At 47.6% G+C, this 14868-nt stretch overlaps 1 protein-coding gene across 3 annotated transcripts in view; it reads right to left on the minus strand.

Annotated features, from left to right (window-relative positions):
- The window catches only part of MBTPS1 (membrane bound transcription factor peptidase, site 1), a 50747-nt gene that overhangs the window by 11879 nt on the left and 24000 nt on the right, over positions 1 to 14868 (minus strand). For all 3 annotated transcript variants that reach the window (XM_057493434.1, XM_036909378.2, XM_036909380.2), the window contains exons 9-17: positions 12642 to 12744; positions 11247 to 11398; positions 8678 to 8839; positions 6523 to 6667; positions 3729 to 3917; positions 3027 to 3199; positions 1580 to 1695; positions 910 to 1066; positions 67 to 191 (exon numbers count right to left, since the gene is read on the minus strand). In XM_057493434.1, the coding sequence (XP_057349417.1) occupies positions 67 to 191; positions 910 to 1066; positions 1580 to 1695; positions 3027 to 3199; positions 3729 to 3917; positions 6523 to 6667; positions 8678 to 8839; positions 11247 to 11398; positions 12642 to 12744 (1322 nt within the window). The remainder of the gene's footprint in view (positions 1 to 66; positions 192 to 909; positions 1067 to 1579; positions 1696 to 3026; positions 3200 to 3728; positions 3918 to 6522; positions 6668 to 8677; positions 8840 to 11246; positions 11399 to 12641; positions 12745 to 14868) is intronic.

Consider the following 14868-nt stretch of genomic DNA (forward strand, 5'->3'; position numbering starts at 1 on the left):
CATGGCTTCTGCTCTCACATCTCTTGGAACAACATGCCTTACTAGAGAACAAATGCAAAACCTTACTGTCGTGGTTTGCCAAGGTAAAATCCCCTTCGTACAGGCCATCGCTGAAGCCCATGTTCCAGACAGACAGAAGTTCATTCAGGGCTGGGACGTTAGCTCCTCCGGTGTCCGGCATCCACCACTGCCTGCGAAGTGACAGAGGGGCACGGAGCGGGGAGATTAGACGCCCTCCTACACCCAGTCTTCTCATGCCATAACTAAATCGTATGCACTCTAAGGTCTCAGCTAATGCTGTCTGGGTCTGGCTAATACTATCATGTAAATGCTTCAGCCAGGTATGCAGAAAAATCAAAGCTACATTTATATTTCATGAATGTACCACATATGACATAAATGCACTGCATGTAGAGCTGAGACTTCAAGGGGGTCAGTGAGAAGAGAAGAGATAAGAACTTAAAAGTTCACGTGGCAGGCTCTAAAAATAAAGTTCAAATTATAAGGCTGACGTGGCACACCGGGAATCGTTGGTCGATACCTAGCTCACTGGAAGCCTTCTTTAAATACCAGCGCTTTGGTGCCATGACACTTGCACAGATTCGGCAGTAGATGGGAGAATGGAAGAGAACTCCACGGAAACTTAAAACTCAAGTATCTAAGATCAACAAGAAAGACCATTAACCCTGTCCCTCAGTACTGGGAATCAGGCACTTTACTACCTTTACAAGAAACTTTCAAGACCATCTCTCATCTCTATCACATGAAAAACTTCCTCCTGCCAGGTGTCTGAACCTGTCTCTGACCACTGAAAGGACCACCAACAGGCTGGCTACTCAGTATTTGCTGGGTAGAATCTAATTCCCCAAAAGCTAAATTTCTTATCCAAACGCTAATTCATGTCAGTACCTTGTGTTCTCATCATAAAACTTGACTTTTCTCATAACAGACGTGTTGTACCAATCACTGAAGACAACGAGCGAAAGGCCATTGTCCACGTCCCTTCGCAGTTTGGCGACCTCCTCAGGGAAGTACTCCTCTTCACTGTCCACCAGGAGCAAGGTTCCTGCAGGACAAAGGGCTGAGCCGTGAGCACTGCAGGATGAACTGAGCCTGAACCACAGGACAGCGTTTCAGGAGCACATGCTTTCTGGCACCCGCATCTCAGCTTGTTGGCTTCTACTGTTTCTGTCTGGGTGCCCACACTGCTCCAGAAGTGGGCGGACGAGGACGGGAGGGCTGGGTGGCCTTCCCTTTCATTTGTGATGCCGACAGAGGCTACTTCACTTACTGGAGAAGCAGCAAATCCAGTGCTACGGGTTCTTCATTGAAGTACATTCAGAAGCACACAATGTCCTTGACCCTGGTGTGATAGTTCCAAATTTTAGCTGCAAGTTCACCATCCCCACCACATGGAATCACATGCCACTCTGTTCTGGAGCTTTGCTCCAGCCTCCACCAAGACGAGGAGCCCCTACACATGCTCTCTCCACTCTGATTAAGCCCTGGATTCACCTTGTGAGATTCACCAACACCCAACTGAGCAGAAAGAACACCTGGTCAGCACCTCGGCACTCACCATACTGACTGGCATCAAAGCACGTGAAGGGGGAGCCCAGGACTTCAACAAAGTAGCCCATGCTTCTCAAGTGTTGGTACATATCCCTGAAGTTGGTGTGGATGTGGTCACCATTCCTGAAAAACAGTAAACCCGGCACTAAAATGATCCTTCTCCACAGGTCACCAAGGCTTAGCTAGTCCCCGGTGGCATCTGGAGGAGCACAGCCTGTCACCAGCACAGGCCTGGGAGCTGGACCCATGGCACAGAAAGCGCCTTTGCAGCCCAGCTCTCTCTGGGCTCACAAATAAAACGGGCAGTAACAAGAAGTACACGTGGCACGGTTGTGGAACGGGTAAGAGGATGAGAAGATATAAACCAAAGAAATGCTCTGTGAAACACAATGAACCAACACTTTAGCGGTGGCACACATGGAAACAGCTAGCAATCACCCATATAGGCATGGGCAGGCAGACATGCCAGCACAAGGGATGCAGGGGAGTGAGCCAGGATGGGCACACAGGGAGCCTGCAGCACGGTTGCTGGTCACCTTCCTGCCCTGTCCCTCCTACTGTGCGCTCCCTGTGAGTCACCCACCAAATGGCCATGGAAACAGCCAGGGGGCATTCAACCCACCACCCCACACACAGCCCTCCAGAGTCCACCTCCTCAACTGAGCTGGACCCACAGGCCCCTTTCCAGGTCCATGGCCATCACCTTGGTCTACCAACTCCTCACTCTTTCTTGTCTGCCTGCCTCTCGTCTGAGTCCCTCCAGTGGCCTTCTAGAGACATTGTCATAAAGAACAGATCTGACCTGGTAGGTGTCCTGCTCAACCTTGCAATGCTCCTTCCTCCCCACTTTCTGCTCAAGTTGAAACTCCGTTAGTTACACAAAGACAGCACTGAGCTTGGGGTATGGGCCAAGGGAAAGTTAACCCGCTGCCCTGGAGGGAAAGCCAGGGACGGCTGGGTGAGGGGCTGCTCAGAGGCAGAGCCAGAGGGCTGTGCAGAGCACTGTGGGAAGTCTGCACAGGCGGCCTCCAGAGAGTTGTATGCAAACCATGACCATGACAGAATTCAAGCTGTTTGAAGGGGAAGAGGGCTGTGAGGTAGGGAATTTGGAATTTGGGGGGCAGTGAGGCCTGTTGGGGTCCCCAATGCTGCCCGGGCAGGACACGCTGATGGCTTGACAAGGGTGGGGCACGGCAGCGAACAGACAGGCAGGCTTCGGAATTTGTCTCAGAGGCAGGAGGGACTGGACCTGCTGGCTGATTCAACAGAAGTGAGGGGGGAGCCTTAAGGATGAGCTCAAGGCTTCTCACCACACACTGCGGAAGCCTCAGAGGAGAGGAGCGGGGGCCCCAGAGCACAAGGGCCTGCAAAGGCCAGGCGTCACCCAGTCTGGGCCAGCAAGAAGCAAAGCCTGCCCTCAAGGGGACAGTGACCCCTCGCCCTGCTGTGCTTACCAGTCCAAAGGGTCATTCTTCATCCTCAGGTTATCCCGGGGGAAGTAGCCAGGTGGGTAGCGGAGGTTGTGGTACTGGTCCCAAAGGACCCTCTTGCTTCGAGGAGGAGCAGGAATTATCTTCACCTTGATTGGGAGCTTCACTGTTGAAGTCTGTTCTGCACCATTTTTGGACTGAAATAAAAGAAACCCAAAACGCCCATCATGCCCAGAAGAAACTTTCACATTTTCTGGTTTAAAAAGTCACTTCTACTGATCAACTTAACTCACATAATTTGAACACAAGAATTTCTAATAACAACAAACACAGGGAAGAACATGCACAGATCACAACTAATGCCACCCAAGTTCTCCTCTTAAGAGTCTAAGACCTAACATTTAGGGTACCTCGCTCCTCAAGACTACTGGGCTACGCAGGACTAACCCTGCCTGCCCTTCCGGAGTGCCCATTTTTTGCAATCACCTTGAGCTTGAAATCTGGCCCAAGAGAACCCAATCTGCTGTTGCTCACAATAGCCCCGGAGGCCACCCCTCATTTAGTGCCACTCCACAGGCCCTGGAACTGTCACTCACGCCTCCAAGCCTCGTCATTCCAGTCACCTGTGCTCCACCTCAGAGCCCAAGGCACTCGGCCTGCTCTGCCCTTGCCAGCAGGTGACAGAGAGGCCAAGAAACACATGCCTGCTTGCCAGCACACACTTACTGCCACCTCTGCGGGTGAAGCCACAGTGACCATGACATGGCCCTGCGCGATGCCTTCCCAGGAAGCTGCTTTCTTGGTGACAGAAATGGAAATGGCCAGATAGCCTGACCAAGGCCATAACACAGAGGAGTAGGAGAAAGCGACTTCAATGTTGTCTCCGTTCTGTGGTAAGTAGGGCTGCCAGTCAGGCTGCAGGAGAAAAACAACGGTTAAGGGGAAATACTCAATTCCTAAATTACCTGCGTCATTTTTTGAGAACCAATTCATTAAATGCAAAATTAAATGTATACAGAGTACTAAGGAACCTATGAGCAAGGTAGCCTATGGAATGTCTAGAACATTGTCCACTGGAGAAGTCTACAAACTACTATTTCTAACAGCCTCCAATTTTAAAGAGAATTTTTTTCTGAAGATTAAAATAAAAAAGGGACACCTGCTCTGACAAAGAAATTTTCTGATAGAGAACTTGAACGAAAACAGTCAGATTTGAGGTTAGATCCCAATTAGATGTATGCTTAACAACTCACTTTAACTGAAAGGAATAAAATAATAAAGTGGCATGATGCAAATGGTCCCCAGATTCGGTGACAGGGCAGGTAGAGGTTTATGGGGCACCCAGAAGAGCTGGCATTGCCCTCACACTCTCCCAGGCTTGCGGAGACTAGAAAGGGGAGCATGAAAGGCAGCTGGAAGAAATGCAAATTAGCTCTCATAATGAACCAGCATTTCAAATTAACCTCAATTACTCCTTTCCCTCACAAGACAGAGTAACAATATACTCCCCAAGTGAGTCAGCAATATAAAAAAAAAGTTCTGGGAAAAAAAATGAAAAAAATTTTGGTAGGACACAGCATCACAAACACTGAGGAAGGGAGGGGGTCCTTAATGAATGCCCCTGGGACCACTGGTCAGCAATTCAGCAAAAAGTCTATTTCAATCTGTCTCTCATACCACATATCAAATTATCACAGATTAAAAAGAAAATCAGGTATTTAACAAGCATAAAAGGAAAAGTAGCAGAAAATAGAGATTTCATTATATCTCCATAGGGACAAGTTTTCTGATTTTTAAAACAATAGATTAAAAAGACAACACAACTACATGAAAATGTGAAAGTTTTACAAAATTAAAAACTAAAACTGAGATCACCATTAATATTTAAGAGAAAATAAACAATAATCTAGGAGAACATTTTGCATAAAACAATGGTTAATTTTCTATGATATAAAGATCCCATTCAGACCGATAAGAAAATCCTAAACTCCAGCAGAAAAATGGGCCGAGGAAACGAAAAGCTAATTCACAATGAAGGCAATACAATGAGGTCATGAATCTGTGGACAGCCAACTCACAAACAAGCCGCAGTACACAGTCAACAAGACACCCATTCACCTCCTCTAAATTTAAAGTAAAATATGAACCACCCAGAAATAAAACAAATGTCCACCATTGGACGAATGAACAAAAAGGGGTCTCTCAGCCACAAAAAGGAACGAAGCCCTGACACGAGACCACACAGATGAACCCTGAAGGTGCCATGCAGTGTGGAATAGGCCGGTCACAGAAGACCCTGTGTGGTGTGATTCCGTTCCTATGAAATGTCCAGAGCAGGTTGGTTCTCAGAGACAGGAAGTGGATGAGTGGTTGCCAGGAACTAAGCATGGGGAGAATGGGAAGTGGCTGCTAACAGTAGTTTCTTTCTGGGGTGATGAAAATGCTCTGGGATTATGTACGTGATGGCGGCATCACTACTGGTAAATACACTAAAAACCACTGAACTGCACAACTTAAAAGGGTGCATTTTATGGTATGTGCATTTTGTCTCAATTTTTAAGAGCCTCATGGAATTTTTTAAAAACATACCACCCACTGCAGGCAGTGGGTACACCACTCCTCTGTGGACACTGGCAGCGTGGCCGGCAGCAGCCTGGGCTGATGTGGCTCTTCTCTTGGAAAGGGCTTGATTTTAAGTACCAAGGGTCATAATACTGTCGGTGCCCCCTGAAGCAGGACTCCTACCTAAGGAGTGTATGTTAAGAAAATAATTCGGATAAATGTGCAAAGATATTGAGTGAAATAGTTACAGTTGAAAACCACCTACCTGTTCAAGCAAGAGGAAATAGTAAGAAAATTAAGATTTAATAATTCTATGTAATATTAAATAACTGTTAAAAAAGTACACTGGTGCCACAAATACAGTTACATCTTTAAATGTCTGCAACATAGTAAGAAATGAAAAAAAACCCAAAAGACTGAAGTTTGCGTACTGAACAAATGTAACAAAAAAAGCGTATTTCAGATAAAGTCTGGAAAAGAATATTTTAGAAGACAGTGACTACCATAGTGTGGTAGGGCTGGAAGTGATTTTTCTGTTCTTTCCCTATCCTGTTGTTGTAATGTTTACTCAGTAAGTCTAAGAAAAAATATAAAATTAAAATAAAGACATTACATACCTTCTAAACTCAAAGGCCCATTTGTGCTCATTCAAGATGCAGAAATACAAGTGGGCTTTAACTATATGTGAGAAATTGTAAAGATGAAGAATGAAACGTAATCAGTTCAGAAGCTAAACTCATGATGCCAAAGTCAAAAAGCAGCAGCCTGGTTTTATTAATTTATCCCTGACCTATCTGTGATGGGACCGGGGCAGGGGTAGGGGGGACAAGCCACGCCACCACGCCCTGCACCCTGGACGGAGGGAGGAGACCCTTCCTATGTTAACCTCCAAGAAAGAGCCGGGGTGCCAAGGCCTGGGCCACACCTAAGCTCATCACAAGACAGAGCGCCAGTTCACCTTGTCTACAATTCTGCCCGTGACGCCCATGCCGTTGAGGATGGTGACGTTGACAACTGTCGGCATTCCTCCGTAGTAGATGGGCTGGGAGCAGTACGGCCACATGTAGGGACACTCAGTCAGATCTATGTAGCTGGGGCTCAGACTAGAACAGAGAATACAGCACAAGAGTCAGGCGCACTAGGAAACGACAATGGAGCCACAGAACCCAGGAGAGTGTCAACATGGCAGCCCTGAGCTAAGGCCACGCAGGGCGGCACTCGGTGGTGTCCCAGACCTTGCTTCGGAAGGCTCTCTCACTGTGAAGGCCCATGGGCTGGCCGGCCTGGACTGTACAAAAAACAGGACGTGTGGGGAACACCTCTCCCTTTCTGTGAGTCTGGAACTCTGGTGGTTGTGGCTGGCAAAAAATGAGGATGTGACCAGCCCCAATGAATACCTTTGACTCAAAGTCTCAAATCACAGCACGTCATGTCAGTAGGACAAACCTGGACTTCTTAATAGATGGGAGCTGTGACAAATGGGTGGCCACTGGCAAAAAGATAAAATTAGGTCCATATGTAAACATGGATATAAATAATGTAGGAAATCCATAAATAAAGGAGATAGAAGGGACAGCTCTTCCTTATAGCAAAATCACTATCAATAAATATGGAAAGAATGAGAGAAACAGACAATCACGAGGGGTGATCCCCACTGCAGAATCACGGCAGGTGAGAAGCGCCAATGGAAGCTGAAATCAGGGAGTGGAAGTATGTGCAGAGAAGATCATCCCCACAGCACTCAGTAGCCACAAAGGGCCAAAGGGTAACTACAGAGGGCAGCCTGGCCTCTGCACCTACAGCACCATGAGCCACGTTCCTCAGACCTGCAGCTGCAGGACCATAGCCGATAGACCCGTCCAGCAGCCGCCCCCACCTTCCACGTCTGTGCCAAGGCCAGGCTGGCCCCCACTGCTCTGAGCCAATGACTGAGCAGAGGGGCTTTAGGAGAGGCCCATCCTGTGGGCCACACTTTGGCTCAAGGGCTCCCCCAGCATCAACCAGCGGCTAAGACTTCCTGCCTCCTGCCCTCTCCACCTTTTCCTTCACAGGCCCCTCCCCCAGCAGACTCCTGGACATCTCACCTCGTCTTGGCAACTGCTTCCCAGAGGACCCAGATCCATCCCCTAAACCAACATCCCCAGGAATGAGAGGAAGGAAAAACATGCAGGTGTCCTTGCTGGAGACCAAGGAGACATGCCAACTAAAGGCGCATGCGATCCTGCACCAGGAACAGCTCAGAGTGGGGCACCGGGGAAATCGGAGTGTGGTCTGTGGCATAGTGGCTGGTACACAGTGCTAAGTTCCAGGCTTTGAAGGTTGTGCTGTGCTAGGTAAGATGTTAACATTAGAGAAAGCTGGGTGACGGACCTGAGCCCGCATTAACTGTTCTTGAAACTCTGTTGTCCAACTAAAATTATTTCAAAATAAAAAGTGGAAAAATTTCTTAGCAAAAATACACCTCAAAATAATTGTGCAAAAACGTCAGATAAATTCACATCAAGAGATAGTCTACATAATAAGTAATCATCACTGCCAAAGGAGTCAGAGTCACAAATGACAACAGACAGACAAAACGGCCACAGGCTGGAGGAGGCCAAGATGATAAGGGACCCACATGAGGCCTGGTCACACCCCGGGCAGCACAAACGGGGGGCCCGGTGGGCTGTGAGCAGTCTGCAGGGCCAGTTGTGTGCTCCCTGGTGGCCTTCACAGCAGAGTTACTGTCAGCTAAGGTATCGCATTAGCGGAAGCTGGGTCAAGACAACTTCTAGACTCCTTCAAATTTCTGTAATCCTAAGATCACTTGAAAAGAAAGTTTTAAGGAGTAAAAGGAAAATAGAAAAATTGTTTAAAATCTTTTTTTTTTTAATAGGGAATTATTTTAAAACATTTACATCACAAACAGCAGAACATTAGGAAGAGGGATGCAGGTGAAGTCTTGCCAGCAAGAGCCCCAGCAGCAGCCGTGAGCAGCGCCCTCTCCTTGCAGGCCGAGTGTGGTGCCATCAGTGATGGGTTTCTGTTTTTGTAGTATTTTGAGCAGAGGGAAAAACACCCAAGGAGCCCAATGAAGAAGAAAAAGGCCCATTCCAAAGGAGGCACACACTGACCTTGCCTGTGGTTTGTAGCTGTTGAGGATCTGATAGGCTCTGAGCAGATCCAGCTTGCCATGACCTTGTTCAAACATATTGACACCAGGAAGCCGCCGGGCTGATGCAATCAGGGCCTGCTTCATACTGGCCGGATTTATCAGCTCACGCTTCTGGACTGTGCTGGGGGGAAAAGCACGTATTTACTCATTCTTCCTCAGTTAAAGAATGAAAAGAAGACTACCCGGAACCCATGGATGCGCAAACATATGACCTGCCTTTATTGTGTACCTCCTGGGAGCTTCGTTGGTACAGTCTGTGCGAGATGAGAAGGAATGTGTGCTCATTCCTGCAGCCACCTCAGGACTGACCGCCTACCAGCCCTCTGCACAGCTCATGTGAGCAGTGCTCCATGGAGCTAACGTCTCTTCATACCAAATTTATCAGCAACACATTCTTCCAGTAACTCAAAACTAAAGAGACCTTAGAGGCTGCTGGAGGCAAGACAGGTTAAGAGTTGCTGGCTTCTCAGGGGACGGGAAGCCTGCTGGCAAAAGGAAGGGGACACCTGGTAGGTGAAGGAAAGGAGCACAAGTGTCCTGGCGAGGGAGTGGCGTGGGACGTGGCACGGGCTGGAGGCACAGCACTGGAGTGAAGCCGCCGCCTCCACCTGCCTCTGTTTGGATGCCCATGTGGATAAAGCCCAGTAGAGCCAAGCAGACCACAGGCCACCCTGAGAGCTTCATCATCAGAATGCATCTGGACCAACTCTAACACACAGCTCTGCTTGGCTAGGAACTTAGCAACACTTAGGCATTACCAACTGCTCAAGAACAGAGCATTAAAACATTCATTTTTGTCTATCTGTGTATAAATACAAGTAAATCTTAACCCCTAAATGCAGGGGAGAAAATCCAGCAAGCAAAAAAGAAACATTCTCTTAAGTTCCTGAATATTTTCTATGGTGGTGGCTGGTCTTAGGAGGTAGGCAGGTTTTTCTAATGGGTCTAGCTGCAAAATCTGACATAAGGAGAAATAAGCGGAGGTAAAGTGGGATTCAGTCTGAATGGCAGGATAAAAGAATGGCTACAAGCTCAGCCCTTCCTGCTGATACAGCAAAATCAAAGGTCAGGCTCCAGTGCCTCACAGGGGGCGGCAGGGTGGGAAGCTGAGGGTCGCTACAGGCCACCGAGGGATCTGAGGGGCACAGCACGGAGCCTGAAACCCCAGTCCTGCCCACAGCCAGGGCGAGTGGAGGGGCGCACCATGTTTCTGATTCCATTATCAACAAGGCAGGAAATGGAAGCCCCAACAGAACTCTCTCCTCCTGGCAAATATGAAAGCCTCAATGAGGCAGCGAACTCCACAGTCCTTTTCTTCAGTGTATGTAACACAGAGATGAGAAAACTGGAAGAAAAAGACAGTGTTTCGAAAGGCTATGGTTGTTCTCCAGGGATTGCTCTGGACAGTGTAAACATTTTCAAGAATTTTGCTCTGAATCATAAGGGAAGGATGGGAAAAGGAAGATGTAGATATCTACCTTTATCAAAAATCACTAATAAAAAAAAATCCCTGGCACTAGAAGTTAAAATCAACTTAAACTGACTTGCTCTTAAAGAGAATTTTAAATATAAAAACATTCACTACTATTTGCCTGTTTTAATTTTGAAAATAACACAGAATATAGTAACTTTCAAATAAGCAGTTTTATGTCATCACAACACAAAAGCTCAACTAAAGCACACCTAGACAGAAAGAGTTATTTGGGGGGAAAATATAAAATAAGCATTAGCTGCAAAGACATTGGGCGCCATGGCTTGTCTGACTAAGGCGGAGCATATAAGCATCAATTCTGGTCAAGTCTCTTTGAGGACTTTCTTTTCTCACTATCTGCAAAATTAAGGGCCAGTCACTAAGCTCCATTCTGACTATATATGGGACTCAATGAGACAAAGAGAAAAAACAAACTACACAGAGAAACAGGCCCGCCTGGCTTGACAGCTCCTCAGCTAACGGCACATTAAGAGCTGACTCCCCAGGGAAGCACATCTCACTTTCTGTTCCTTACCTAATACACACACTTGTTTGGATGTAACAAGTACAACAACTGTGGTACAAAAATGGTATATTAAAGACAAATGTATGGGGGCACGAGGCACAGGGGCATCTCTGTGCACTCCTCAATTTTGCTGTGAACCTAAAACGGCTCTTAAAAAAATAAAGTCTTAAAACAAAACATACCAAAACAGAAACAGAACTCAAACCAAAAAACAGTAAGAGGTACTCTGTGCCTCCACAATGTGCTTTACAGTTAGAGTCTGCAGTGTGTTCATACGTATACCACCTAACTCACAAGAATCCTCTATAAGAGAAGGGACTTGACCTCTTCCATGGAGATAGAAATAAAGACGGAGCAAGGTGTGTGACACGCTCCTGAACTCTCACACCTACTCAGCGGCAAGCAACTCAGCTCCTGGTCTGCCAGCACCACCTTCTCTCTGCTGAGCAACACTCACCTTAACTACTCAGCGGCAAGCAACTCAGCTCCTGGTCTGCCAGCACCACCTTCTCTCTGCTGAGCAACACTCACCTTACAAGCAAGGTGACCGCACCGGCGACCACTGGAGAAGCCACGCTGGTCCCTGAGAGGGCCCGGCACCCACCCTTCACACCGGAGCCCCTCACTCCTGCACCATAGGTGACAATGTCAGGTTTCACCCGGCCATAGCCTCCTGGCAGTTCCTGTGGGTGAAAGCAGCCTGGTGTCCATCACAGCACCCAAGGCACACCGCTCCATGTAATTAGGAGTGAGTGAGACCCAAAGAGAAATACAGGTTATTTAAATGCAGCATAACTTCAGTGAGGGAACGGTTTTAGGCTGACATTTACTATAATGTTTACTTATTAAGAAAACAAGCTTAAATGACAATGCAGAAAATAAAATTATTGTTGGTATATTTTATAACCAATATAACAGTAATGCCATCAATTAGAAAGTAAATATTTTAAACTTTGCTAACATGCAAGACTAGAAACTGGAAACTGCTTTATCTCTAGATAGTTTAAAAATTAGAAATATGTTAGAAAAATCAGAAAATAAAAAAAAATGTTTTTGTTTTTTTTAAATTTTTGCTAGGGGGTTAGGTGAAACCACTTAGAATGGTAATTCTAACTGTGCAAGTAACTTGAGGTAAGATTTTGGCTAAGCATTCTCTTAAATTTCCGGGCAATTGGGGCAAAATGAGAATTACAGTAGGATCTTACACTCTAAGAAAAAAGTATACCAATCTGAGGTGGAAAAAGGCTTTCCTATCAATCCAACATAAATGGATGCTGGATCCATTTGGGGGACACTGAGGTTACGGAAGGTACCCCCAAATGCAGCTGTGCCGATTATGCAGGATCATTCATCAAAATGCCACAGACATGACACCATGGGTCCTGAGAGGTGATCTGGCTCCAGGGCCAATAGGGGCAGGTCAGGGTACCCAAGTGCTGCCCCGGGGAGCATCTAATTTTGAATCTAATGCTGTTCTGATGGGTAAAGGAAGATGGATATTGCATATTAAACTCCAAGTAGCTGAATGAATTAACTTGCTCGAGTTACTTCAATTGTGTCTAGCTAACTCCATGATTTCCCTGGTAGCAGAGGTGGTATTAAGTCATTCTCACTGTCTTCTCTTGCTTCTTAAGGCCAAAAAATCATCCCACCAACACCGAGGAGGGCTGCTCACCTTCCTACTGGTTAGGGCAGTGGGCATGAGTCCAGCTGACCAGAAGAGTGACTTACTCAGAATTAATTAAGAAGTGGAACTGGGGAGCACCACTGAGACCCCAGGGCTGCCCAGCGCACCGCGGTCCAGGAGGTGTCCTCAGGCTGTTCCACATGTGAGCGCCACGGCGCTTCTACACATGTGGAAATACACCCCAGGCTCTTCCTCCAGTGGTTCCATGAGGAACATCTGACTAATGACGAAAAGCCTACCCAGGTCGTCATTCCCCTTGAAGAGAAGCGGGCAATGTTATCCTCAAAGTCAATGCCGCCCACGCCGACCACATCCATCTGATCAGCAGGGTTGTTCAGGGTGCTAAATTGAGGCACAGACACAAAGGCAGAGAAATCACTTTAAACAAGTAATTCAAATACAGGCAAATACCCCCAGAACAGTCTGAGAGGTCCCAGGCCCTCCTGTGAGCAGGTACGCACAGCTGTGCGGCTCCTCACGGCCGGCCAGCTGTCTGCCCCGTGCAAGGGCCGCTCACTGCTGCCTTCACACTGGCCCGGGCTGCTCCCTCGTTCCTGAAGCACCCTCTCCTCCTTCCTCTCCTGCTAACTTGGGGTACTCTGGCCCAAGACTCCCTGGTCTCTAACCCCTTTCTCTGAACTTCACAATACTTAACACTGTCAGGGCTCATCGCCCACTCACGCACCCTCACTCTCAGGCTGCTCCAGGTGCACCCGCAGGGCCTCCCTAGCCACATCCCACGTTCTCCAGGAAGCAAGTGGTGCTCACAGGGACCTCTGCCTTGCCAGGAGGTGGCAGTTCTCAGTTGTCTTTTGTAGGGTGTGCCAGCACCCTCATGGGCACTGTGGGGCTGACCCACGACCGTGATCACGAGTCCTCAGTGGGGTCGCCTCATGCCATCACTGTGAGCCCTCCGGGAGACGCCAAGGACAACTACACGATTCTCTTCAATGCCTCAGGTGCACTAGCTCTGCCAAGAAGTTACAGTGAATGAAGAATGATACTCTAACGTTTCTGCTGTAAAGTCAGGAAGAAGCTGAACTATTTGAAAGTAGAAAATGCCAAGCCTTAAAACTGCATTTCTGAGCTTTATCTACTACAGCTGTGTAACAGAAAAAACTTGACAATTCGATGATCACAAAATGATTTCAAGTGACTTCAGTGATACTGTAGCAAGATTCTAGAACGTGTGCTTTTAAACCAACTATGTTAAACAACAATGAGCCACCCCCAAACTGCCTTCTTAGCTCACTGGCCACCAACATGCTATTAGGTGGTTGTTCAGAGGCACCAAAGTGACTGTTTCTTATTGACTAATGCTGGAAAGTCATAAATTTCTATGAAATCAAGGATCAGAGATTAGTATAGAAGTTACTGACAAAACTTCCCACTGAAGTTGACACACAAAAAAATTCCACTTTCCCACCCTCCACCTGTCAGTCCCTATAATACTTAAGTGTGTTTCAAACCCTTAAAACATAAGGGAAAGCGTAAGAAATCTTTGTTGCGGAAAAGGAGGGAAGCTGAAACTGTAGACTCCCCAGCACCATGAAGTCTAAGTGTATCAGGGGTGCAGGACCCAGAGAGCTCGCAGCAGGGTGTACATCTGGGGATGGGAGCATTATCTGCAGGACTGGTGGTGTGAGGCTTGTGATAAATGGCTCCACAATCTGAGCACATCACTGCTGTCTGACTAACCCTATGTGATGCCCAGGCAGTGCCTTGTAATGGCACAAGCTATTCCCACACTGCCAAGTAGCTGGCAAGTGCCAGCCCTCTGTGGGGCTCTATGGGCAGACCCAGCTTGGATGCTTGGACACAGGGCCGTGCTCTCCAGGACTCTCCTCTAACCCACTGCAGATGAAAAATGCTTTGACAGGAGCCACTGCATGTGACTGCCCAGAGAAGCCGCGGGATTTCAGAAGTCCGACGCATGTGGCAAAGCAATCAGAACTGCAGTGGAAGAGCTGGTAAGAGAGGTGGGTGCTCCCCAGAGCAGGCAGGCTGGGAGGGCCAGCAGCAGGAACAGGTGGTGGAGGAGGTAAACACTGTTACCACAGGAGACCCAGGAGACTGGATGTGAGGAGGATGTGCACAGGGCAGAGGATAAAACAGCTGGGCCAATAGCTGCAGGCTGCAGCTGGCAAACGATGGCCACAGGCCACAACAGGCCCACACCTGTCTCTGTAGATCCTTCTCCTGGAACACAGCCACACCCACTGGTTCACACACAGCCGAGGCTGCATTCACACTACAAGGGCAGCTGAATAGTTGAAACAAACACACCATATGGCCTGCAAAGCCTAAAATATTTACTATCTGATCCTTTACAGAAAGTTTGCCAACTCCAGGCTGGTATGTTGAGGACCTTGAAAACCAAGAAGAAAAATCTGAATTTGATCAGGCAATAATGATCCACTGTAGATTCCTGAATAAGGAAATCACCTTAAGAGGAGAAGTGCAGAA

Source organism: Manis pentadactyla, chromosome 15 (genome assembly GCF_030020395.1).
Source record: "Manis pentadactyla isolate mManPen7 chromosome 15, mManPen7.hap1, whole genome shotgun sequence".
In the NCBI taxonomy this organism is placed as follows: Eukaryota; Metazoa; Chordata; class Mammalia; order Pholidota; family Manidae; genus Manis; species Manis pentadactyla.